Below are 24,360 nucleotides of genomic sequence, written 5' to 3' on the forward strand. Positions count from 1 at the left end.
AACTCGAACCCCAATCGCAGCCACTGTAAAAGTTGAATCTGCTGCGATCAGGACAGGGGTTTGAGTTCCACGCTGTCTTTAAGGAGTTTGTACCAACAGCGTCAAATTCAGCCTTTACAGTGCCAGCTATAGGAACTGGGGTTCAAGTCCCGCTCTGTCTGTAAGGACTTTGTACTAACTTCCTGATCGCTGGCAGTGTAGAAGCATTGAGCTAACCGCTCGCTAACTGTGCCACCCCACAGTATTCTTTCCTGTTTTCTTTGTCCTGTCTGTGAGATGTTTACATAGGGGGTTCCCTTAGGGGTCAATTTCTGTTTTCTGGCAGCTTCTGTGATCTGGCAATGGCCAGGTACCGACATTGCCGGATTAAAGAGATTGAACCTGTTCTTGAATCCCTAAGATCTAGAAGGGCCAAAGACCTTGCTGGTTAATGGGTTAGTATTTATGGGCACCATGGGCAGGGAGGTCTGAAAAGCCCGTTTCTATGCTGTACATTTCCATGACTCTGAGTGTCTCAACCTCCGTGAACCCCTCAAGATATGGCCGGAAGTAACACATCCGAATCCGTCAACACATTATGCTCCAGTTATTATTCCAGCTGTAACTTTCAGTATTGACTTTCAAGGAATATGGTTATTGGGAATCCGAATTTATTGTCATGAACATGCATTGAAATTTGTTGTTTTATGGCAGCTATAAATTAATTTAAAAAATATAAATTGGTGCAAAAAAAAGAGAAAGGGAGGTACAATAAAAATCTAAAATTCTAGATGCCAGAAATCCAGACCCCCGAGAATATGGACTTCTCAAAACTTTTAAAATTCAGCAGGTGTGTGCGTAAGAAATTTTTTTTTTTTGTACTTTAGATGAATAAATGTTTCATTAATAAACTATCAAAATTTACCCGTTCATCTCATCTCTGATCTCCTTAAATCTGAATTTAAAAGTTACTGCCTGAGAATTTTGAAAATCCAGACCGACCCAATCCCCGAGCAGCCTGGAGTTTAGGACTTGTCCTGTAGTGCCTGTGGTTCAATTGTCCATTCAGAAATCTGATGGCAGAGGGGAAGAAGTTGTTTTTGTGTCACTGGGTGCTTATCTTCAGGCTCCTGGGCCTCCTTCCTGATGGTAGCAGTGTGAAGAGGGCTTGGTGGTGGGGATCCTTGATGATGGAGGCTGTTTTCTTCAGGTGGAGCAAGGGAACAGAATTAAAACAAAATTGCATTCATTATAAAGTAGTAATGAATTTGCCCTCTGCATATCCTCAAAATACATAGCTTTTTATTTGTAATTCGTTGAGTGCCCTGAGAAAATGTTGGTGGGTACATTTTGTGTCACCTCTATTCATGTTGATTGTGTGAACAGCTGGGACAACTCCCCTGTTTCTCTGTCAGTGTTGTGCAAAGTTGGTACCGCAGTGGCAAGTCAGTCTGGATTTCTATGTATGATTCTCAAGGGAGACTTGGGGATGGGGGGGGGGTGGTGGGGGGGTGAGGGGAGGTGTGTGTGTTGGGAGACAATTATTCGGTGATGTGGCTGGGAATGAGCTTTGGGTTGTGGGAGGAATCTGAGGTGGCCATGGGGCAAACATGAAAGCCCCCTCCACACAGGAGTTAGCAAGTCCACCAGTGGAGCTTTCCCTTTGTAGCCAGTGAACCCAGAGGGAATGCGAGAGTGCCCAGCACTCCCCCCATGTCATTAGCACCATGTCATTTAAAACATCCTGTTGACCCCATTTTTAAAAAAGTAGACGTGCAGCACAGTAACAGGTCCTATTGGCCCACGAACCCATGCCTGCCCAATTAACTTACGACCCTGCTACGTTTTTAAAGGGTGGGGAGGAGAACCTACAAACTCCTTACAGTGCTGGAATTGAACTCCAGTCACTGGCGCTGTAACAGCGTTGCGCTAGCCATTACGCCAACTGGGCCGCCCATTTTGTTTTGAATCTCAGCCAGGATTTTTAAAATTAACTTTGTTCTTGTGTAAAATAGATTTTCCAAACGTTCGTAGCAAGGTATGAAATACTTGAATCTTAGTGACATTTTTCTTTGTCTGCCTCAGGAATTTGATTCATCACAAAAGAGGATGTTTATGGAATTAACTTTTCGGGGTTTTTTGGCAGCAGGGCCGGAATCAAAAACTGACTTTTTTAAAAAAAAAACACCCTGTGATCTCTGCTGCAAGTCTACAACTGCTTTCTCCCCATCCATTTCCCCCCCCCCCCAGCACTGTTTAACATGGGGAATCACGCAAGCTCCACCTTCCAGCCTCAATCCGTGCAGAGGTCGAGCTCCTCGAGTTAGCGTTGGGTGCGATGTGATGGAGGGGGTGGGGGGGAGTAGAGAATGTGAGCTCAATCCCCTCTCTTCCTTGCTGCCCCATAGACCAGTTGAAATGTTTGTGTTTGTAGAATGAGCCCCATTCGACCTTGTACGATCAGTATCCTGGCAACAAAGCTCCCGTTATAAAAGATGAGGAGAATGCCCATGGACCCCCAGAAAGAAAGGTTTCCCCCATACCACTTAATTTTCATTGGGGGATGGTTGACGGAGAATTAATTGAGGCGTCTGACTGATTTAACAAAATAACCAGTTTACACGGCTGGCTTGGATTCAATTTTTATTCACTGATGTAAATTGAATCCTGCTGTGGCAGATTAAAGCTCGCTTAGACACACCGAGTGAGCTCCCGATAGGATGCAGTGCAGGTTGTTAATACTGAAGCTGGTACATGCACCCAGTGTGTGCGTGAGGGGTGGGTAGGACGGGAGGGATGAGCAATGCTCTGCATTGTACACTGTCTCTGACCTATATTTCCTTAACCAATTATTCATAACCCAGGTTGAATTGAATCGGCACTGACTAGATCTGTAATGTGAACCTGCATTACTCTGTGCTGCTTGATTTTGTTGGCCCTCATGTATGTCCCTCACCATATTTGAAAGGCTCCGCATTCTAAGTTTAGCTTCTTGAGGATGGTAGAGTGGCGCAGGTCATCAGCCTCAGAGACCACGTTTCCGTCTTGACCTTGGGTCGGGTGCTCTTTGCGCGGAGTTTGCGAGGGCATGCATGGGACGTGACCCCTGGTGCACTGGTTTTCTCTTCCCCCCACCGCCCCCACCACCACTCTCCAAAATTGTGTGGGACGATTGGTCGCCGCTGGTGTGAATCTCTTGTATTGTCCATCTTGGCAGGTGATGGAGGTTGGATCATTGGGATAAATCTTTGGAAGATCAGGGAATTGAGGGGTGTGGGAAACTGGCAAAAGAGAAAAGGACAGATAACCCTCGGCCCAAATGGCACCGCAGGTTTCAAGATTCCTTTATTGTCGTTTAATAGTACAGAATCGTGTAATGTCCAGAACATGGAATATTGCACAAAGTTGCCTTCTGCCTGCCGTAAGGCAGATCAAGAGTCTCCATTAGTGTTCCTCAGTGCCCCTTACAGTACAAGGGAAAGAGAAGCAAGGGAGTCCCCTCAGCGCCACTGAGTGTCCATGGATACGCCTCTAGCGCCTCCTGCAGTATCTGCAGCTGCACACACCCTTGTCTGAGCTCCATGATCAGGAAACCTTCAGCATCCGAGGCTTTTCAGGAACCCTCCTTGCCCTCGGCCCCTTCTCAAATCCCGTCTCCATGAGCCAGACTCCAGCAGCCCGTGCAGGTCCCCTGAAGTCATCAACCACAAGTGGCCCACTGGTCTTTCCTTGTGCTTTTACCTCCATGTGCCGGTGGATGGCAAAACGTGATAGGCTTGTTTGAGAGAATACGTTCCAGGACCAAGTGAATTACAAAGTTTGTTCTGCTGGCAGATGATGGGCTGAATGGCAGATTTAAAAAAAAATGATAATAATTTAGGTACATAGGATGGTAACAGGTCCTTCCAGCCCATGACCCCCTGCCACACAATTACACCTAATTGACTGACAACCCCTGGTAAGTTTTGAAGGGTGTGAGGAAATCTGATGACCCAGTTAATCCCACGCAGACACAGGGAGAATATACAAGCTCCATACAGACAGCGCAAGATCTGAACCTGGGTTGCTGGCACTATATAACAGTTGCTACGCTAATTGTACTGCTCTGCATCTTAGTAAAGGTGTGCAAAGCAGTGCAGTTGGGGTAGCGGTTAGCACAACGCCTTTACAGCGCCAGCAATCGGGACCAGGGTTCAAATCCTGCGCTATCTGTAAGGAGTTTGTATGCTCTCCCCTCGTCGTTGTGAGGGTTTCCCCCAGGGGTTCCTGTTTCCTCCCATCATTCAAAATTTACCAGGGGGGATGGGTGTAGGTAAATTAGGTGGCATGGGTTTGTGAAACGAAATGGCCTGTTATCGTGCTTTAAAGAAGAAAACAACCCGGCCTATGAGGTGTGTCATTGCCTGAGGTGCTAAGTCTTCTAATTTATTTGGTTGCAGGACTAATTTGGAAGGATTGCTGCTCACTGGCGTGTTCCAGACTGCAAGCGTACGTACTGAGGGATGCACTGAGGCTTGGTGCATCCAACGCAAAGGGCTTCTTGGGGAAAGAACCACAGTCTAGCTTCCTTCTGCTGCTGTACACTTAGGGGCTGAGAACTGGAGGCCCCTAAACAGTGGGGTGAGGGGGGGGGGGTGGAATGTGGTGGCAACAGTGCGACAGAACACATCAGAGGCTGAACATAACAATGTACAGCCGTGGGATGTATGTATATGACCCTTAGGACTTGGCACGGTTTTCCTTTGAACATAGTCTTATGGTGAATAATATTTATTTTTGGAATTAAAATAATTTGAAATGATTTAGTGCATTCTCTTTGAATGCAGCACCAGGTCGATTAAACTACAGTGACACACTGAGAAGGAATCGAAAACAAGGCAATGAGTGCTTGTTAATTCAGCGTAAAGAAAGTATAATTAAAGTTTAGGAGCTGGATCCCGCATGGGATGAGGACACTGACTTCTCTCCAAAAAAGGCAAGCAGTGTGATTCCTTCCTCCCTATAGCGAGGTGAAGTTCATGTGGTGCCATTTGTGTGTGATAAAGATCTGATTCTGCAGGAGCTTTGTGTTGTGTAAACACCAGACAATGCTGCTATCCGATGTGATCAAATCGAACAGTTTGTGAGTGGTGTTTATTGATTTCTGGGTTCTGGGTGTTGGTAGAATCAACAGTTATAGCCATTTCTAATTGCTCTACAGATGGTGATGGGGTGAATAGTCCTCGAAGTGAGCGTGATCCCATGGTGCTGTTGGGGAGTGGTGTCCAGGAAATGGACATGGTGGTGGTGAAAGGTCAGCAGTAGAGCATAGAATATACCAGCACCATACAGGCCCTTTGGCTCTCAATGTAGTACTGATCTATAACTACCTACCCAAAGAAAACACTCCCTTACCTCATAACTCCCTATTTTTTTTCATCCACATGCCTAAGAGTCTCTTAAATGTCCCTCCACCACCATAATGCATTCCAGGCACCCACAACTCTGTGTGCACCCTATCGATGCCTCAGAATCTTGTAGGCCTCTATTAAAACACCTCTTGTCCTTCCTCGCTCCAAAGAGAAAAACCCCAGCTCTGCTAACCTTGCCCTCAGAAGACCTTCCCCAACCCAAGCCACATCCTGGTATATCTCTGCACCCTCTCCACAGCTTTCACATCCTTCCTGTAATGAGGTGAGCAGTACTGAATGACCGGGTCTGGGTGATGTCCTTGGGTGGTAGAGGTCGCAGATCGGAGAAGACAGTGACAGTAACGGCACTGGGCTTTGTACATTGTGCCTACTGTGTGCCATGGCAGAGAGGTTGTGGTTCATTAGCTTTCAACGATGCAGATGCTTTTGTCCTGGATAGGATTGAATTTCTTGGGATTTACTGAGGCACTCGCAAGACAGGCTAGTGGGGAGGACTCCACCACACTTCAGACGTGCTTGGAGAGAGTGGAAGGACTTTTGGGTGTTGGGTTATAAGATAACTGATTCCTGATCCTCTCTAGTATTTACATGACTGGTCCAGTTGAGTAATTTCCATTCTGCAGATAGCATTGGTTGTTATCTGAGTCACCGTTGGTGACCTGACCCAATGCTTCCCTTTTCTAAACTGTAATCTCTGATTACTGTCCTCTAATCCTTGCTGATTGTCCTCACTGTTAACTTTGAGCTTTCCTCTCAAGTTCTCAATGCAAAGTTTAAAAAAAAAGATGTGGACTGTCAGAACAAGACCACTCAGCCCTTCAAGTCCCTGCTGTGCTATCATCAAATTCTCCAATGCTCCCGATTTATTGATCTTTCAAAAACCTTTCTCTCCTCATGAAGCCTCCACCATCCTCCAAGGTGGAAATTCCAGATACCCGGCACTGTTTCTATGCACCTCAGTATTGAGTAACTGTCTCTCACTTTGTAGCTGTGTCCCTTCAATCAGGTTTTCCCCACTCCTGAATCATCTTTGTCGATCCTGTCTTCACCCCTCAAAATGTCTTCATAACATGTATACACAATGGAAATAGGCCTTTTGGCCCATTCAGTGTATGCCAAGCATCAGTATCACACTAATCCTTCGCCCGTCCCTTCCATCGCGTTAAAAACTTCTGCACTCATACCCACCCACCATATTCTCCCTTGCCTCGGATTCCAATATTCACATACAATTTACAGCAGCCCATTTAACCTAATGAACTGCACGTCGTTTGGATGTGGGAGGAAACTAGCGCATCCGAAGGAAACCCAGGCAGTCATGGGGAGCGTTCAAACTCCACACACACAACATGGGGTATTGGGTTGAACCCATCTGGTGCTGTGAGGTCGTGGCTCCACTAACTGCAGTACTGGGATCATCCTTCATTCTTTGAAAACCCAAGGATATTGAACCAGTTTTTTTGGCCAAAAGTCAAGTTTATTGCCACCTGATTACACAAGTGCAGCCCGACGAAACAGTGTTCTCCGGTCCTCGGTGCAAAAGACACAGACACACAACCAGACATGCACACGTACATTTAAACAATACATATGCAGGAAAAGTATTCATATATACAAATAAATATGAATATGAGAGTCTCTGATGTTTAGTGTGAGCAGTTCCTTTGGTCGTTCAGCATTCTTTCTCCCCTTGGGAAGAAGCTGTTCCTCAGCCTGGTGGCGCTAGCTTCGATCCTCCTGGACCTCTTCCCCAATGGGAGCAGCTGAAAGATGCCGCGTGCAGGGTAGAAGGGGTCCTCAGTGATTTTTGCGTGCCCACTTTAGACAACGATCCCGGTAGATCACGTCGATGGGGAGGGAGGGAGATTCCAGTGATCCTCTCTACCACTCTTATGAGCCTGACGATTGACCTGTGATCCATTTCTTTGCAGCAACCGTGTCGCACACTGTGAGGTGAACCTATACATGTCTTGTATTGAAAATCAATATTATTAATAAATAGTTAAGTCACGGAGAGTAGTTTTAGCAGTCATTTAGTAGTCTCACTGCCTGTGGGAGGAAGCCGTTCCTTAGCCTGGTGGAGCTGGCTCTGACAGACCTGTAGCTCTTTCCTGACGGGAGCAGCTGAGAGATGCCGTGTGCGTGATGGAAGGGGTCCTTAACGATTTTGTGCGCCCTCTTCAGACAACGGTCCCAGTAGATCACTAGAATGCTAGAAAAGGAGAGAAATTGGGGCAGGTGAGAAACCGTTTGAACAAAGGAAAGATTTGAGGAGGTGAGGAACACTTGACCTCTGAGCTGAAGGGATGGCAGGAGTATGGAGCAGATGAAGGTTGGGACAGGGCTGCCTGGGAGCTGGAGGACCTCAAGTACTGTAAGTACTTGGTGGGTGGGGGGAGGGAGGGAGAGAGAGAAGAGAATTTGAGTTGGAGGGGGAATCTGCAATAGAACCACGTAAGAATGAGGATCTGAGCCTTGAAAATCCACTGCAGCCAGATGTAGGATGGTGAGAGGCTGACGTGGGTCTTGGAGGAAGAGTGTGTGCAGTGGGAGTATAACTAATGAAAACAGTGCAAACTTTTATTGAGAAGTATGATGCCACACCCAGCCAAGTTTATGGTCTTTGGATGCTGCAACTAAGGTTTATCTTCTTTCATTCACACATTTGCTTGCCAGCATGAATTACTGGAAAGAAGTCAGTTCTGGGAATCCTGGCTGATTTCCTCTTGTCCCAGAATTTGCACCTGCTTGGCTGTGAGATTCACCAGCACTAAATAGCACAGGGGCTGTGGGGTCAATACGGCTCAGAAACACTTGGCAGAGATTGGCTTGAGCCATTGTTGAGGGTGGGGGGGGGGACATGCACCCTGGAGTATCCGAACCGCCATACCTTCTTTCTCTGCAATCTCATTTGTTACCCTACTGCATTTATTTTCATTCACCGATGCAGCACATGAGAAGGTCCTTCTGGACCATGAAACCCATGCCACCCAATGACCTACGAACCCCGTACATTTTGGAGGGTGTGTGGAAACCAGAGCACCCTCCAAAAAAAACCCACACAGGTCACGGGGAGAATGTACATCCTCCTTAAAGACAGCGCTGGATTTGAACCTGGGTCACTGGCGCGGATGTGCTAGCCATGCTGTTTCGGAGAGTTTCTGATGTGACTGGTTTGCTTCAGCGAATGCTAATTGTGTGTGTTTGCAGGAAATCCTTGTCTGAAAGTTGCTTTTTAGCGTGCTTCCCTCAAAGTGCTGTAAATCACTTAAGATGAAGCCAAGTCACTCATATTTTTGAATTTGCTCTTGTCAATCTAGGGAACCTCATTGTAATGCCTTTTAGAGAATGCGAGTTGGATTTGTAATCTTTTTCGCTTTATCAGTTTGGCAGATCTTCCTCTTAATTTTCCATTCCCACACGGGGGATAGCAGTGGGATATCTTCGACCCAGTTCAAGTTTACTATCACATGTACCAAGATGCAGTAATAAAGTTTGTTTTGTGAGCAAGCCAGTTCAAATCCCTTGCATGGTATGACAAGTGCAGGCTTTTGGGGACAAAGGCAACATAATTTCACTTTTTTTCAGTTCGTTCAGGAGTCTGATAATGGCAGAAAAGAAACTCCTAAATCTGTCAGTATGTCATCTTGTCCTTGCGAATCTTCTTCCCACCCGGGGTGGGGGGAGGGTGAAAAGAGTGGGATGTGTCTTTTACGTTGATTGCTTTTCCGAGGCCACGGGAGGTGGTGATAGAGTCGATGAAGGCAGGGTGGGTGTATGGTGGTCTTAGCTGCATTCACATTCCTCTGCAGTTTCTTGCGGTCTTGGTCAGGCCAGTTCCTTTCATAAGAACATAAGAAATGGGAGCAAGAGTCGGCCATCCGTCAAGCCTGCTCTTCCATTCAGTGAGTTCACGGCTGATATAATGATAGGCTCATGTTTACTGATCTGCCTTTCCCCATATCCTTTAATTCCCCTACTATGTAAAAAATCTTTCCAACCTTGTCTAAAATATATTTACTGAAGTCACTTCCATGCTTCAATGGGCAACGAATTTCACAGATTCACCAGTCTCTGGGAAAAGCAGTTCCTCCTCAACTCCGTCCTAAATCTACTCCCCTGAATCTTGAGGCTATGTCCCCTAGTTCTGGTCTCCCCTGCCCGTGGAAACAACTTCTATCTTATTTACGCCTTTCATAATTTTATAGGGGCGACACGGTTAGTGTAGTGGGTTCGAATCCTGTGCTGTCTATAATGAGTTTGTATGTTTCCTCCCACCCTTCAAAAACTTACTGGGGTGTTGGCTAATGGGGTGTAAATTGGACGGCTCTGACTCGTAGGGCCAAATTGGTCTGTTACAGTGTCTTAATTAAAAAAAAATTCTATAAGATCCCCTCTCATTCTTCTAAATTCTACTGAGTACAGTCCCATATAGGCTCATAGGCTCTCCTCATAGGCTAACCCCCTCAACCCTGGAGTCAACCTGGTGAGCCTCTTCAGCACTGCCTCCAAAGCCAATGCATCCTTCCAGTAAGAAGACCAGAACTTCACACAGTCCTCCAGACACGGCCTCACCGTGACCTTGTACAGTTGCAGCATAGCCTCCCTGCTCCTATATTCAATCCCTCTGGCAATGAAGGCCAACATTCCATTTGTCTTCTTGACAGCCTGCTGCACCTTCAAACCAACCTCTTGGATTTCACGTGCAAGCTCTCCCAGGTCCTTCTGCATGGCAGCACCACACTGCATTCGTTTGCCATTTAAATAACATTCTGATCTTCCATTTTTCCTTCCAAAGTGGATAACCTCACACTTGCCAATATTGTCCTCTATCTACCAGACCATTGCCCACTCACTTAACCTATCTATATCTCTCTGCAGACTCTTTGATATCCCTTGCACAATTTGCTTTTTCACTTAATTTTGTGTTAACAGCAAACTCACATCTTGACAGGATGCCTTCAGCTATGTCCCTGTTCAGGTTGCTGAGGGATGCAGGTGATGTGTCAGGTTCCCTCTATGCACTGGGCTGGATTTGCTATGTAGGCTTCGGTCTCCCCTGATGTTAGTGGACCAGGGAGTCCATTGTGGTGGATGTGGGAGAGTGAGAGGACTGACCTTGCTTCACTTCTCTTTCAGTCTGCAGTGGCATGGACATTCGAAACCAGGTCTCAGATCTTCGGCAGCTGGAGAACTGCACCATCATTGAGGGTTACCTGCAGATTCTTCTGATCAGCGGCAAGGCGGAAGACTTCCGTGCCCTGCGATTCCCAAAGCTGACTGTTATCACCGAGTACCTGCTTCTGTACCGCGTCTACGGCCTGGAGACATTGAGGGACCTCTTCCCCAACCTCACTGTCATCCGCGGCGTCCGCCTTTTCTTCAACTACGCTCTGGTCATCTTTGAAATGACTCACCTGAAAGAGATTGGGCTGTACAGTCTCCAGAACATCACGCGCGGCGCCGTGCGGATTGAGAAGAACCATGACCTCTGTTACTTGTCTACTATCGACTGGTCCTACATCCTTGATTCTGTGGAAAATAATTACATTGATCGGAATAAACAGCAGAATGAGTGTGGGGATGTCTGTCCAGGAACCATGGGGGATCGGCCACCGTGCATAAAGACCAGTGTCTACAACCAATACAACTACCGCTGCTGGAACGCAAACCACTGTCAGAAAGGTAGGGTCACCTCTTCACCTTGGTTGATGTTTTCATCTTGAGCGCCAGTGAATGGTTTGAATTTGCATGCGTCTTCAGTGTCAGCTTCCATTCCTATGGTTGCCGTCCATTTTAGAAGCTGTGGTGTTTTGATGCCTTTTTGATACAAATCCTGAGCCACTTCCATACCTGGTGAACTGCCCCGTGTTTCAATTGTGTGTGTTTTTGTTGTCTGACCATTGATGAGCATCTGTGCAGTGTCACTGGATGATCCTGAGCATTTGTGGCTCTTCTATGTCTAGTGGAGCCCCTCAGGGATCTGTTCTGGAATCCCTGCTCTTTGTGATTTTTATAAATGACCTAGATGATGAAGCAGAAGGATGGACAATATGTTTGCGGAGGATACGGAGGTTGGAGGAGTTGTGGATAGTGTTCAAGGTGGTCGGAGGTTACAAAAGGATATAGAAAGAATGCAGAGTTGGGCGGAAAAGTGGCAGATGGAGTTCAATACAGATATTGTGAGGTGATGCATTTTAGAAGGTTACAATTGCAGGCTGAAGACAGGGTTAATGGATAATTAACAGTGTGGAGGAACAGAGGAATCTTGGGGTCCAAATCCATACATCCCTCAAGGTTGCTGCACAGATTGATAGGACAGTAAAGAAGGCCTATGGGATGTTGGGCTTCGTTAGTCGGGAGATCGAGTTCAAGAGTCATGTTGCAACATGACCACACTTAGATTATTGTGTTCAGTTCTAGTCACCTCATCACAGGAAGGATGTGGAAGCTATGGAGAGGGTGCGGAGGAGATTTACCAGGATGCTGCCGCCTGGTTTGGAAAATAAGTGTCTTTGGAGTAAAGGATGAGAAGTGACTTAATAGAGTTCTACAAGATTCTCAGAGGCACAGATAGGATGGACAGCCAGCAATTTTTTCCCAGGGTGGGAGTAGCAAACAACAGAGGACATCTGTAGAAAGTGAAGGGAGGAATGTTTAAGGGAGTCATAAGGGGTAAATTTTTTCTTCCAGAGTTGTGGGTGTCTGGAATTCCTTGCCAGGAGTGATGGTGGAGGCTGAAATATTAGGGGCATTGAAGAGACTGTCAGACAGGTACCTGGATGAAAGAAAAATGAAGGGTTATGAGGTAGAAAATATTTTAGAATTTTCTTTTGGGTAGGATATGTAGGTCAGCACAACAATGAGGGCTGAAGGGCCTGTACTGTGCAGTAATATTCTATGGTCTAATGGAGCTGTTAACACTTGCTCACAATACTCCTTTAGTTTGCTCCCTGTTCTCCACGCATTCGATTAGTTTGGAGAATATTCACCACTGTGTTGGGCAGTGGACGAGACTGGAAGCTCTGCACAGGCTCGAGATCAAACTCCAGGTTGTTTCGGACCTTGTGACCACAGCAGCCTTTGAAAGACCGCCCTATGGTTACTGGATTCCTCTCCTGAGGTCACACCGCTGAGCTCCCAGTTCTGATCAAGCTTTCTGTTGCACGTTGTCTTGTCCCATGAGAATAGGCAGGGACTTGGTCTCGATGTAGAGTCTGCCAATCGGTCTGTCGAAGTTCCTCCATCAGCTGATTGAATGCTATTTGATGGCAGTCTTCCATAACTCTGTTCCCCTCTCCTTCCACCCCCCTCCCCCCCCCCCCCCCACCCAATTCATGAACTGATGTATCATTCAATTGTGGTTGTGAGCTGTAGTTTATGTATTTTTGCATTACAAGCGAACAACAACCTTCTTATCTGCTTTGCTTGAGGATCCTGAAAAACAAAGATAGATTGAGAATGGCTGCTGTAGGTTGAGAGAGGCTCCAGTAGCTCAGTGGTTAGAGCACTGGCCTTGTCGACCAGGGATCATTGCTGGGGCCTCACTTCTGTGAGGGGTGCTTGACAAAGTCTTCCCTGCGGTAGACGAAGTTAAAGATTTTCATGCCTGTTACATTCTAAATGTAGTTATTACGTGATAATTTACCTGTGAACCAGAGACATTCCCTGCCTCCTGACGTGACACTGCAACAATTGCCTTTTGTTCTGGGTGGGAGAGTTGGGTGGGTATTGCTGAGACGAGCAGCAACAATCAGTAAATTGTGCGATCGGTTGCATCAGTGCTGACACGGGAATAGGTAACGTATCGAAGGGCCTGGTTTGCACATTGACAAATGCGACAATTGTTACGCAGGACACCACAGACCGCAGTGACGCTCCTGCTGTGTTGTTTAATTGTGGTGACTTTGTCAACCAGAACCTGTGACCTTTACACATCTTGAGCACATTTGTGAGGTCTTTCTATGTCATTTTTCAAGTATCTGGATGAGCGGGGGACCTTATCGTGTTTGCCTTGTAATCTGAAGTGCCCCAATCTACAGTAAATTTTAAATTTAGACATAGGGCATGGTAACAGGCCCTTCGGCCCATGAGCCCATTCTGTCCAATTACACCCAATTGACATATAAACCCCGATAGGTTTTTTTTTTGAAGGGTGGAAGAAAGTCAGAGCACCCCAGAGGAAACCCACACAGACATGAGGACAAAGTTCAAACTCCTTACAGAGTGTGTGGGATTTGAACTCCCATCCCCGTTGCTGGCGCTATAACCGCGTGCGCTAACTGTTCTGGCCTATTAATGGTTTTGAGGCTATTCACCAGAATAGAACAAGCCCTTAACCAATGTGGTGTATATTTCATTAGGTGTAGATAATAGGAATTTCAGCCATTTCCCCTCTTTGACATAATGGCATTGGTGTTTATCAGGAGTTCCTTTGTAAAGTAGCAAGTGGAACCACGGGAGTGATTGCTCTGTGAGATTAGATATCAGATGCAAGGATACCCAGCACCAAGTTACAAGGCAGATCTCAGAAGCCACAAGGGTGAACAGTTCTTGACTTCGAAGACTAAACTGCAATGTTGGTAAATGTGAAGTTATCCTCTTTAGAAGGAAACATGGAAGATCAAGATTATTATTTCAATGGCAAGCGAGTGCCATGTGGAAGAAATTGTGCGTGAATCACAAAAGGTTGGTTTGCAGGTGCTTAGGCTGTCAAGAAGGCAAATGGGATGGATGTTGGCCTTCATTGCCAGAGGGATTGAATTTAAGAGCAGGGAGGTGATGCTGCAACTGGACAAGGTCCTGGCGAGGCTGCATCTGGAGGTCTGTGTGCGGTTCTGGCCTCCTGACTTGAGGGAGGATGTATTGGCTTTAGAGGCGGAGCAGAGGAGGTCAGCAGGTTGATTCCAGAGATCTGAGAGAATGAGTCACCTGGGGCTGTACTCGTTGGAATTTAGAAGAATGAGAGGGGATCTTATAGAAATATATAAAGTTATGTGATAGAGGTAGGTAAGTTGTTTCCTTTCGTGGGAGAGATGAGAACTAGGAGGTGTCGCCTCAAGATTTATGGTTTAGGACGGAGATGAGGAAGAACTGCTTTTCCTGGAGGGGGGTGAATCTGTGGAATTCGCTGCCCATTGAAGCAATGGAGGCGACCTCAGTAAATATATTTAAGACAAGGGTGGATAGATTTTTATATAGTAGGGGAATTAAGAGATGTGGGGAAAAGGCAGCCCATCATCAGATCAGCCATGATCTCATTGAATGGCGAAGCCGGCTTGATGGGCTGGATGGCCGATTTCTGCTCCTATTTCTAATGTTCTTGTGTTCTTTTCTCTCAAACTCAAAGCTTGGATATTTTGTGTTTACCTTCAACACTGTATGTCTGTTTTCTACATCCACTTCTCAAGGAATGGTCACTACTGTGTTTTTAGAACTTGTTGCCTAGTTCCCCTCCCATGGACTCCGCTGTCCATTTGAACCAGTCTGGCTTTTGTTCCTTTCTTCATTCAACAGCCCACCTGCTGATGGTGAGGAACATAGTGTGGGGAGGAGGGAGGGGAAGGGAAAGGTGTTGGGGGGGTGCATGTTTAAGGAAAAGGTGATTGTTTTTCTGGTTGCTGGGAGGCCAGTGAAGTGTTCCTTTTTTCTATGCGTGGAGACAAGGTCATGTCAAGGGGTTAATGAATAACAAGCTAAAGAATGGGTGTATACTGATCAAATGGATCTTGCTGCTTTGGTGTTAGGTTTGAATGTTTATTGTGAATCCCTCTTCATTAGGAGCCCTCAGCCTCCACAGAGAATGGGAAGGATTGTTGTGATGTGGTTGTCACGTAATAAAACAGATGTAATATTACACAAAATGTCTTTTACTTTACCGTTAGGCAGACAGTCACCAACAGCCGAAATTACCTGGCGCCTAACAGTCAGAGAAAGAAAGTAAAAGATGAATGTAATATTTAAACGTGGTTTCTTTCCCCAATTGTATTCTATATATTTAATAGATTTATAAGCTTGACGGTGTGTGGATTTGTTTGTATGGAAAAGTTTAATGTGATATTGAAAATTTTATTAGGTATATTTTTGGAAAAAATATTCAAACAAAGAGTCGCTGAATGTCTGTGGATTCGCCTTCAGTGCTCCCATAGCCACCCATCGGCAACCCGAGCTCCACATCCGAACCTCCGACACGTTCGGGAAACCTTTCGTGCCCAAGGCCCTTCAGGAGCCCCTCGCACCCTCTGCAGCCTCTCGCATCCCGCTTCCAATACCTCCTTCAGCAAGTCGCCCGCAGCCTGTTTGTTCTTCAGCCATGGAGCCTTCGTTGGTCTGCTGGCCTGGTCGCTGTCCCGTAGGGTAATCTCTGCTTCTCCCTCTCAAATGGTTGGGATGGGGTGGGAGTAGGCTCTCCCATTTTTCTCATGCCCCGCTCCAAGGCCTCTGCTCTCCCAGAGTCTGCAACCGCTCGAGGCCACTGCTGAAAACACGAGCCACCATCTTGGGCCCAGAACCTCCGGTCGCGGGGTATTTAAAATGCTGTGAGCATACCATCCTCTAGCCCTTCCATTTTTGTCCCATGTCCACAGCCCTCTCTCACTTGGCAGGAATTTATCTTTGAGGCATTGTAGTCCAGGGTACTGTGAACAGGAAACTGGATCCCTTCCCCTTTCACCAACTTCAAATTATCCAGCGAGAGCAGATAACATCTTAGTATAAAATATTTAATGTCGAGGACTACTTACACCTTGGAGCTGAGGAAAGCTTCCAGGCTGGTCTAAAGTTCTCTCTTTGCAGGACTGAGATAGATTTGTGGCCCTACGCAAGTGAGGGCGTTCCTATTTCTGCAGTCCCATTCTCAGCCTGGGACCCTGTGTCCCAAAGTGCTCCCAGACTTCTGAAGCAGGCAGTCGCCACAAGAGCTTTCGGCCTGTGGACGCTAAGATTGTAGACAAATGCTGGAGGAACTCAGCAGGTCAAACAGTGTACTTTATGTAGCAAAGTCAGCTTGATCCCTTCATCAAGGTATGAGCAAAAAGCTTATTAAATTTAAATTTAGACATAAAGCATGGTTATAGGCTCTTTCGGCTCATGAGCCTGTGCTTACAACCATTTTGAATGGTGGGAGGAAACCTGAGCACCCAGAGGAAACCCACGCAGACATGGAGAGAACGTACAAACTCCTTACAGACTCTGGTCCCAGCACCAACCGCAATGCTAGCCGTGGCACTCTTGATCCCTTGATGAAGGGCTGAAGCCCAAGACATTGGTTATGTACCTTAATCTTTGCAAGATAAAGTACACTGTTGGACCTGCTGAGCTTCTCCAGCATCGTGTTTTTACTTGCATCTGTGGAGGCAAATGGATGGTTAAATCTTGGGTCATGAATGTAGGGTCTCTCTGCACCACGGTGTCAGTAAAGCCTCTGCCTCACCGATCCTGTGGCCGGGTTCAATCCTGATTGTTGATACTGTCTGTGTGGAGTTTGAAGGCTCTCTCTGTGATTGTGTGAGTTCTCTTTTCCCCCCCAGCTCCCACTGCAAGTTATTCTGGTTTCCTCTCACATCCTGAAGACTTGTGGGTTGGCGGCTGTACATTGTCACTAGTGTGTATGTGAGAAATGGAATCTGAGGGGTGGGACGCTGGTGGCAATGTGGGGAGAGTAGGAAAAGTTGGTCAAGTGCAACCCGATGAAACAGTGTTCTCTTGTCCTCAGTGACAAACAATACACATGCAGGACAAGATTTCATATCTACAAATAAATCTTGTTTCATGAATATGAGAGTCTCGGAGGGTCAGTGTGAGCAGTTCCTTTGGTCGTTCAGCCTGTGGGAAGTTGGTGAGGATAGATAGGTTGTACCTCTTCAAGTTGCCTCATTTCTGGACTTCACCACTAGGCTGGTATTGTAGAACACAGGAGATGTATTGTCACTGGAATATTTTCTTATGGCAAATCTTTCACAAACCTGCCTCAAGAAAACAAAGCAACAGATTCTGAAATGAAGCCAGAAATTTAGGCTGGAGAATCTTTGGGAAGTCTCCATGGCGCCTGTTGCCTGACACTGCCCTCTTCCCAAGGTGGATTGTCAACTTTCCGAAGGCACGTAAACAAATTAAAATGCCGCGTAAAAAAACAAATTGATTAAAAACTTTCACAGACGCACCATTCTTGGCTGGTTTAGTCTGCATCAACATCCAGATACCTCCAAGGCCAGGCATTTGAGATTTCTGTAGGTGCCTTTGTGTGTATTTTAATTATTTTCTATGCTAGTTTTGTGAAATGAGACTAAAGTTGATTTTCTTTTTTCCACACGTTTAGTGAGGAGGTTAGAGCAGTGCTATTGTAATCTGGTGCTGAGTGTAAGGAGTTTGTACCTTCTCCCCTTGACTAAGTGGCTTTCTCCAGAAACATACAAGGTTTGTAGGTCATTTGGGGGGCATGGGCTTGCGAGCCGGAAGGGCCTGTCTAAAAATTATTTTTAAAATTCTGTCAAAATTCTGAACAGACTTGGCTTTCTGGGGAGAGATGAAAAATGTCTACCAGATGCTTGTCTGATCCAATCAAATGAGCTCCCTAGAGTTGGGATGGTGGATTGTTGACATCTACTCCATGGACTTGCTGAGGAGACAGATTGCCCTGTGATCCGACAGATGAGTATGTCATGGGTGTGGTAATGTCACAAAGTGACAGTCACTCGGAAAGGACATTTATGGTTGATAGAATGCGCTGCCAGAGGAGGTGATGGACACCTAGACAGTTACCCTGTTTAAGCAGTACTTTGACTGAAGTAGTATTTTAAGAATCACTTTGACATAATATTACACATAATATTACACAAAATTGCTGTACGCAAGGCAATTTCACATAATACAGACATGCACCACCTAAATCTGACCGGCAACATCTGACCACATATACGTCTGTGATCCCATCAGGTTATAGATTATCTATTGCCTATTTCTGTTTTAACGTTGCAAATTGAGATCCGTCTGAGTTAATGATGTAGTCGAAGCCGACCAATTTTCAGGTTACACTCTGATCAGAGGACAGGATGTAATGGATAATGTGGTGTTTGCACATCATCCAAATTGCATAATTGCAACACATAGCTGTATTATGTATTCTGTACTGTTACATGACAATAAAGGAATCTTGAACAGGTAGACAAGAAGTGAATGGTCCAATTTCAGGCAAATAGGGATAATGTAGATGAGCAAAAAGATTGGAATGAATAGTGGGCTGAAGGGCCTATATCTGCTGTACAATTGGATGACTGAGATTGTAGACAATGGCAAAATGAAGTTATTTTGAAGAATCTTCGACCTGAAACTGTATCTGTTCCTCTTTCCCCCTCATAATGTCTAAGCTACTGGGTGTTTCTCATGCTTTCTGTTTCAGTTAGAATCCATACACAGAGCTTGACAATATTGAAGGAGGCCATTTGGCCCACTTAACCTATTCCTGCCCCCTTCTCTGCCTTTGACCCGTGCATTCATCCAGCTTCCTCTAGTGTTCATTGCTGCTTGCCACCAACACTGATGTGATGGTGGGAGCTGTGCTGGGACAGTGCTTTGTTTTATCGGGCAAGCAGCCTTCGACCAGAACCACAAGGTTTGATCCTAGCCTGGTAGTTAAAGAATTTAAATACAAGTAACTGAAGGAGTCTGGAATTTAAGAAAAACTATTCGAGTGGTGACCACGAAAGTCAAAGTCATCAGGGCAACATGGTTGTTGTAGCGGTTAGCGCAATGCTTTTACATCGCCAGTGATCGGGTCCAGGGTTTGGGTCCAACGCTGTCTGTAAGGAGTTTATATGTTCTCCCTGTGTCTGTGTGGGTTTTCTCTGGGAGCTTCGGTTTCCTCCCACTGTTCAAAACGTACTGGGGTTGAAGGTTAATGGGGTGTAAATTGGGATGCATGGACTCGTAGGGCAAAAATAGCCTGTTAGCGTGTTGTATTTAAATTTAAAAATCAGATTCACCATGTCTTTTGGGCGGAAGGAAGTCTGCTGTCCTTGCCCTGTCTGCTTTGTGAATCTTGACCTATTGAAATGTTGATTGTAAGTAGCAACTCAATCCAGGATCAAAAATGATGGACAATAATTGCTGGATTGAAAGAGTGCAGAGAAGATGTACTAAGTTGTTGCCCGGACTTCAGTAACTGAGTTACAGGGAATGGATAAATAGGTTAGAACTTTATTCCCTAGAGTGTAGAAGAATGAGGGGAGATTTGATAGTGGTATTTAAAATGATGAGGGGTGTAGACAGAGTAAATGTCGGTAGGATTTTTCCACTGAGGGTAGGTGAGATGCAAGCCAGAGGACATGGGTTAAGGATGAAAGGGGAAAAGTTTAGGGGGAACTTTTTCACACACAGAGTGGTGTTAGCTGCCAGCTGAAGTTGTAAATGCGGGCTTGATTTTAGTATTTGGATGGGAGGAGTATGGAGGGCTATGGACTGGGTGCAGGTCAGTGGCACAAGGCTGATTAGAAGGGCGTTTCTGTGCTCTGATGTTCTGTGGTTCTATGACTTAATTCTCCACATGAATGAATTAATCATTTTGAAAGTTAACATTCTATATTCTGACCACTTCAGTCTCTCCTGGATCCCTGAAGAGTCCAGGCTTATACATTTGAGGCCCATAATTTGTGTACTTGTGCGGGTGGAAATATCTCTACGTTTGCCCATGAGATGCGACCTTTTTGGACAGGGCGAAGAGCATCATCAAGGCCTTTAACTCTTCTCCCATCCGGTAGGTGCTACAGGAGCCTTCACTTTCGAACCAGCAGGCTGTGACCCGGCTGCATCTTAAATCCCAGCGCTGAGTGGTTCTGCACTCCCACTGAACTGTCAGTACTTCTATACTTGTTTGTTGGTGAATGCGCTTGTTTTTATTTGCACGTAATTATTTGTATATAGTACTATTTTTTAACTTCTGGTTGGATGCTAATTGTATTTCATTGACTTTGTATCTGTACTTGGCTCAATGACAATAAAGTTGAATCTAATCTAATCACTTTCCTGAAAGCTTGTGTTCAGCATGAACTGGGTGTATGTGATGGGACAGGGAAAGGAGCTTTGCACTGTATCTCACCCATCCACTGGGTTTGTGCGATGGGACAGCATAGAGGAAGCTTCAGCCTCCATCAGACTCCATGCTAGAAGTGTGTGGTGGGAGAGGGTAGAGGGAGCTTCATGCTACATCTAATCCATCTCCTGGGATTGTGCGATGGGAGAGTGTAGAGGGAGATTCATGTTGTGCCAGACCAGTGGTGTACCTGCTCTGGGAGCTTTTGTCTGGAAGGGATTTTAATTTTATTTTAACCATTTCCAGTTGTAATGAATCAGTGAACCACCATTTTGGGCTTGCGTTTAATTTTGGTTCGAGTTGGATGAGGTTTATTGGAAGTCAGAGAGAGCTGTCTATCTCCTCCTGGGAATAATGTGTAGACTGAACTAATTCAGCTCCACTTTTTTTTTTCTTTCTTTTTTTTAAAATTTTTTTATTTTTCACACCAATTCAGCTCCACTTGACAGGCAATTTTGTGTCCTCCATTTTCCTTTTCTATACTTCCGAATAAAGATAGTCATTCAGCAAAGAACCAGGCCATTCGATCCACTGTCTTCATCTGACCAAAGGAACTGCTTGCACTAACAATCTGAGACTCTCATTTGTACAAAGAAATATTTATTTATCTGTTTTTATAGATATATGTCCTACATGTGCATTGTTTGTCTGTATGTGTATTATGTCTGATTGTGTGTCTTTGTGTTTTGTACCAACGACCGGAGAACGCTCTTTTGTCAATTTGTACTTGTAAAATCAGATGATAATAAACTTGATGAGTACTCATTCCATTGACCTTTTTCAGCCAGTATGGCCCCACGGATTGAAAGAAATAGAACATAGATCAGTTCAGCACAGTACAGACCATTTGGGTCTCCATGAGCCCACTGGCTTCGGCGCAAGGATCTTGCACTCTTGACAGCTCCAATTCTCCCAGCACGTGGCGTCAGCACTTCCTCTTCCTCTCTCCCGCTGCATATTCAGTCCTGTCCCTGGTCCGAAAATAAAGCTGTCCATGGTCCATAACACTGCATGAGAAACCTTAGCGATAACCTGTCAGACTGCTTGCAGAAAAACCCTTCTCACTGTACGATGTGTAATGTGACCTTTGAAATCTGGCTTGCATTGCTTGAATTGAGCTTCCGAAGCGGCACGAAGCTCTTGGTTGAGGCCCCCTTCCAAGACCAGGAAACCACAGCGTGTTGTGTTCATGGAACAGAGGGGTGGTACCCGTGGGGGAGGCTGGAGAGAGTGCGTGAGCTCCCACTGATGCCCTGGCTCGGACACCTGAGTGCACGTCAGGTTTCTAAAGGGGAATGTGGTCACTGAATCCCCTTTCACACTTGCCAGTGATCCCAGGAATCAAACGCCAATCGACCTTTAAAGTGTCTAGTGTGAAAGCAAAATCTGCTCAATGCTGGCGTCAGATGACGTCATGTCACACCGGGGATTGCCAGCCTTGACCCCTAGTACGATCCCCGGCGTCTGCAGACGCCGGCGTTGAGATCAGGCAAGTGTGAAACGGGCGGAAATGTTGTAGGCACTTCCGATTAAAGGTGGAACAGACCAAACACCAGGGATAAACCCTTGCAAGTTTGAAAGTGTATGGTGACCCAGTTAGGAGTGGTCTAGTGTGAAAGGCCAAGCCCCTATTCCTATCCCGGGACACTGAACGGCCAATTTGGTGGGATGCAAGAGTGAAAGGGGCTTGAGAGAGAAAAAAAATCTTCGGAAGACCCAGCAGAGTTGCTGGAATGCTCTGGAATCGGGCGAGGTTATGGCTGTTTGTGGAAACGGTATTTTCCTGCAACTTGCGTCAATATATATTGTGTATGCAGGGACAGAACATGCTGTGATTTATTTTTTTTTAAGAACACCCAATGGACCAAAATCTCAACTGCCAATCTTCAACAACAAAGTATGTTCTGTCTCCAGTTGAGTGATCCATGATGTGCCAGTGCCTGGCAAGTTTGTTCATGGGTCATGATGTGTGGAAAATATCAGGCTGTTTACCAGGGAGGGAAGGTTGGAAGGTGACAATCAGGCCCTGCTTCGTGCGCAGGACTCCGTAATGGCATCTCATTTAAACTCGTGTGTGTGGGTTCTTCATCAACCTTTCCTTGATGCTGCTTTATTGTTAAAATAAACCTGCTGATTACAGAATGAATTGTTGACTTCTTATCCCAGATCGCTGACCCACCAAGTTGGGGAGGGGGAACGGGGGACCACTGAGTCGAGGAGGGCTGAGTTGGGGTGGGGGGTGGCAGAGGGCACTGAGTTGGTGGGGGGGGGGGAGAGGTCTGAGTAGGGGAGGAAGGGGAGAAACTGAGTCAAGGAGGAGGGTTGGAGGGGGACCGAGTTGGGGAAGGGGGTCAGGGTGGCTGAGTTGGGAAGAGGGGGGTCAGAGGGGGACTGAGTCAAGGAAGGGGGGGTCAAGGCGGCTGAGTTGGGGGTCGGGGACAGAGAGGTCTGTCGGGGAGTGAGGGGGCTGAGTCAGGGGGGGTCAGGGTGGCTGAGTCGGGGAGGCGGTTGGAGGGCAGTGAGAGTGAGGAAAGGGATAGCGATGTAGAAATGCGAGGGAAGACTGAGGCCATTCAGTCCATCAACTCTGTTCCTGAATGAATGGACTTCACTTCTCTCATCCCAAACTCATCCCCTTGCTTTCTAGAGCTGACCGCTCTGCACTTTCAACTGCTTTTTTAATTTTTATTTTTGTTTTGTTTGCCTGAAATCTCACTAATCAAACAGACTGCAACACAAGTTTACACAGGCCAACCCACAGTGTACTGTAACCCCTTTGAGCGCATACACCTTCTTTGCAGGTTCCGTGTCTGGTACTTACCCCTGTAGCTCTCAAATGAAAGCTCCGCGTAAACACAGCGTGCGGTCTCCATCCTCTCTCTGATGGAGTTAATGCTGGTCTTTCTGACTGTCATTGTTTTTCTTTCCCCCACTCCACCCACACCAAAGCACAGTTTTCTCAGTGAAAACACAAATTCTGGAGGATGGCACAGTTAGCAGAACATCTTTACAGCGCCAGAGGTCGGGACCAGGGTTTGAATCTAGCACTGTCTATAAGGAGTACACCCCATGTCTGCGTGGATTTCCTCCCACCATTCAAAACGCACTGGGGGTTGGAGGTGAATTGGGTGTAATTGGATGGCACGGGCTTGTGGGGTGGAAGGGCCTGTTACCATGCTGTATGTCTAAATTTTTTTTTAAAATTAGAAGTCAGCAGGACTCACCGCATTAATAGGAAGTAAACGAAAAGAGTCCCCATGAATATTGCCTGCACCCCTAACAATAGGAGAAAGTAAAGATTAAAAAAAGGTCCCTCCAGAGACGGTGTCTGTGGATTTGCCTCCAGCGCTTCCGCAGCCTCTGCGGCCACAAAGTCCCGAGCCCTCCTTCAAGGTACACCCTTCTTCAGGCCCGAAATGCCGGTTTACCGCCAATGGACGCTGCAAGACCTGCTAGTTTAAAAAAATTTTTTTCCCTTCTTGATGGATAACTTTAAGTGTGAGGCAGTTAACTTTGGTCAGAGAATCACTGAACTCTCTTTCCTCCTGGACACCAATGGATCGAGGTGTGAGACCCACCACATTATCACATTGACAGGGTGTAAAGTGCAAACCAAGCAACTGGGTTCATTTATAGAGCAGCAAGATACAAAATCATAGAGCTGGTTAATTTTTTACCAGATTGTCATGGGACTGAGCTTGAGTGTAGATGCTGGATTGTTGAGACTCTACTGGTTGAAGATTTAGAAACATGATGCCAGCTAGCAGGAGAGTAAGACTGGGCTGTGGGACAAAGGGATAATATCAATGGACAAAAAGGTTTGCTTCCTGAACAAAAGTTGGGGATTATGGTCGACAACTTCAAGATGAACACCAAGATAATTTC

At 46.1% G+C, this 24,360-nt stretch overlaps 1 protein-coding gene across 1 annotated transcript in view; it reads left to right on the forward strand.

Moving 5' to 3' along the window:
• The window catches only part of igf1ra (insulin-like growth factor 1a receptor), a 221,913-nt gene that overhangs the window by 19,089 nt on the left and 178,464 nt on the right, over positions 1-24,360 (forward strand). The window contains exon 2 of the mRNA XM_069902512.1: positions 10,530-11,075. Within this exon, the coding sequence (XP_069758613.1) occupies positions 10,530-11,075 (546 nt within the window). The remainder of the gene's footprint in view (positions 1-10,529; positions 11,076-24,360) is intronic.

This window comes from Narcine bancroftii, chromosome 11 (assembly GCF_036971445.1).
Source record: "Narcine bancroftii isolate sNarBan1 chromosome 11, sNarBan1.hap1, whole genome shotgun sequence".
NCBI classification, from domain to species: Eukaryota; Metazoa; Chordata; class Chondrichthyes; order Torpediniformes; family Narcinidae; genus Narcine; species Narcine bancroftii.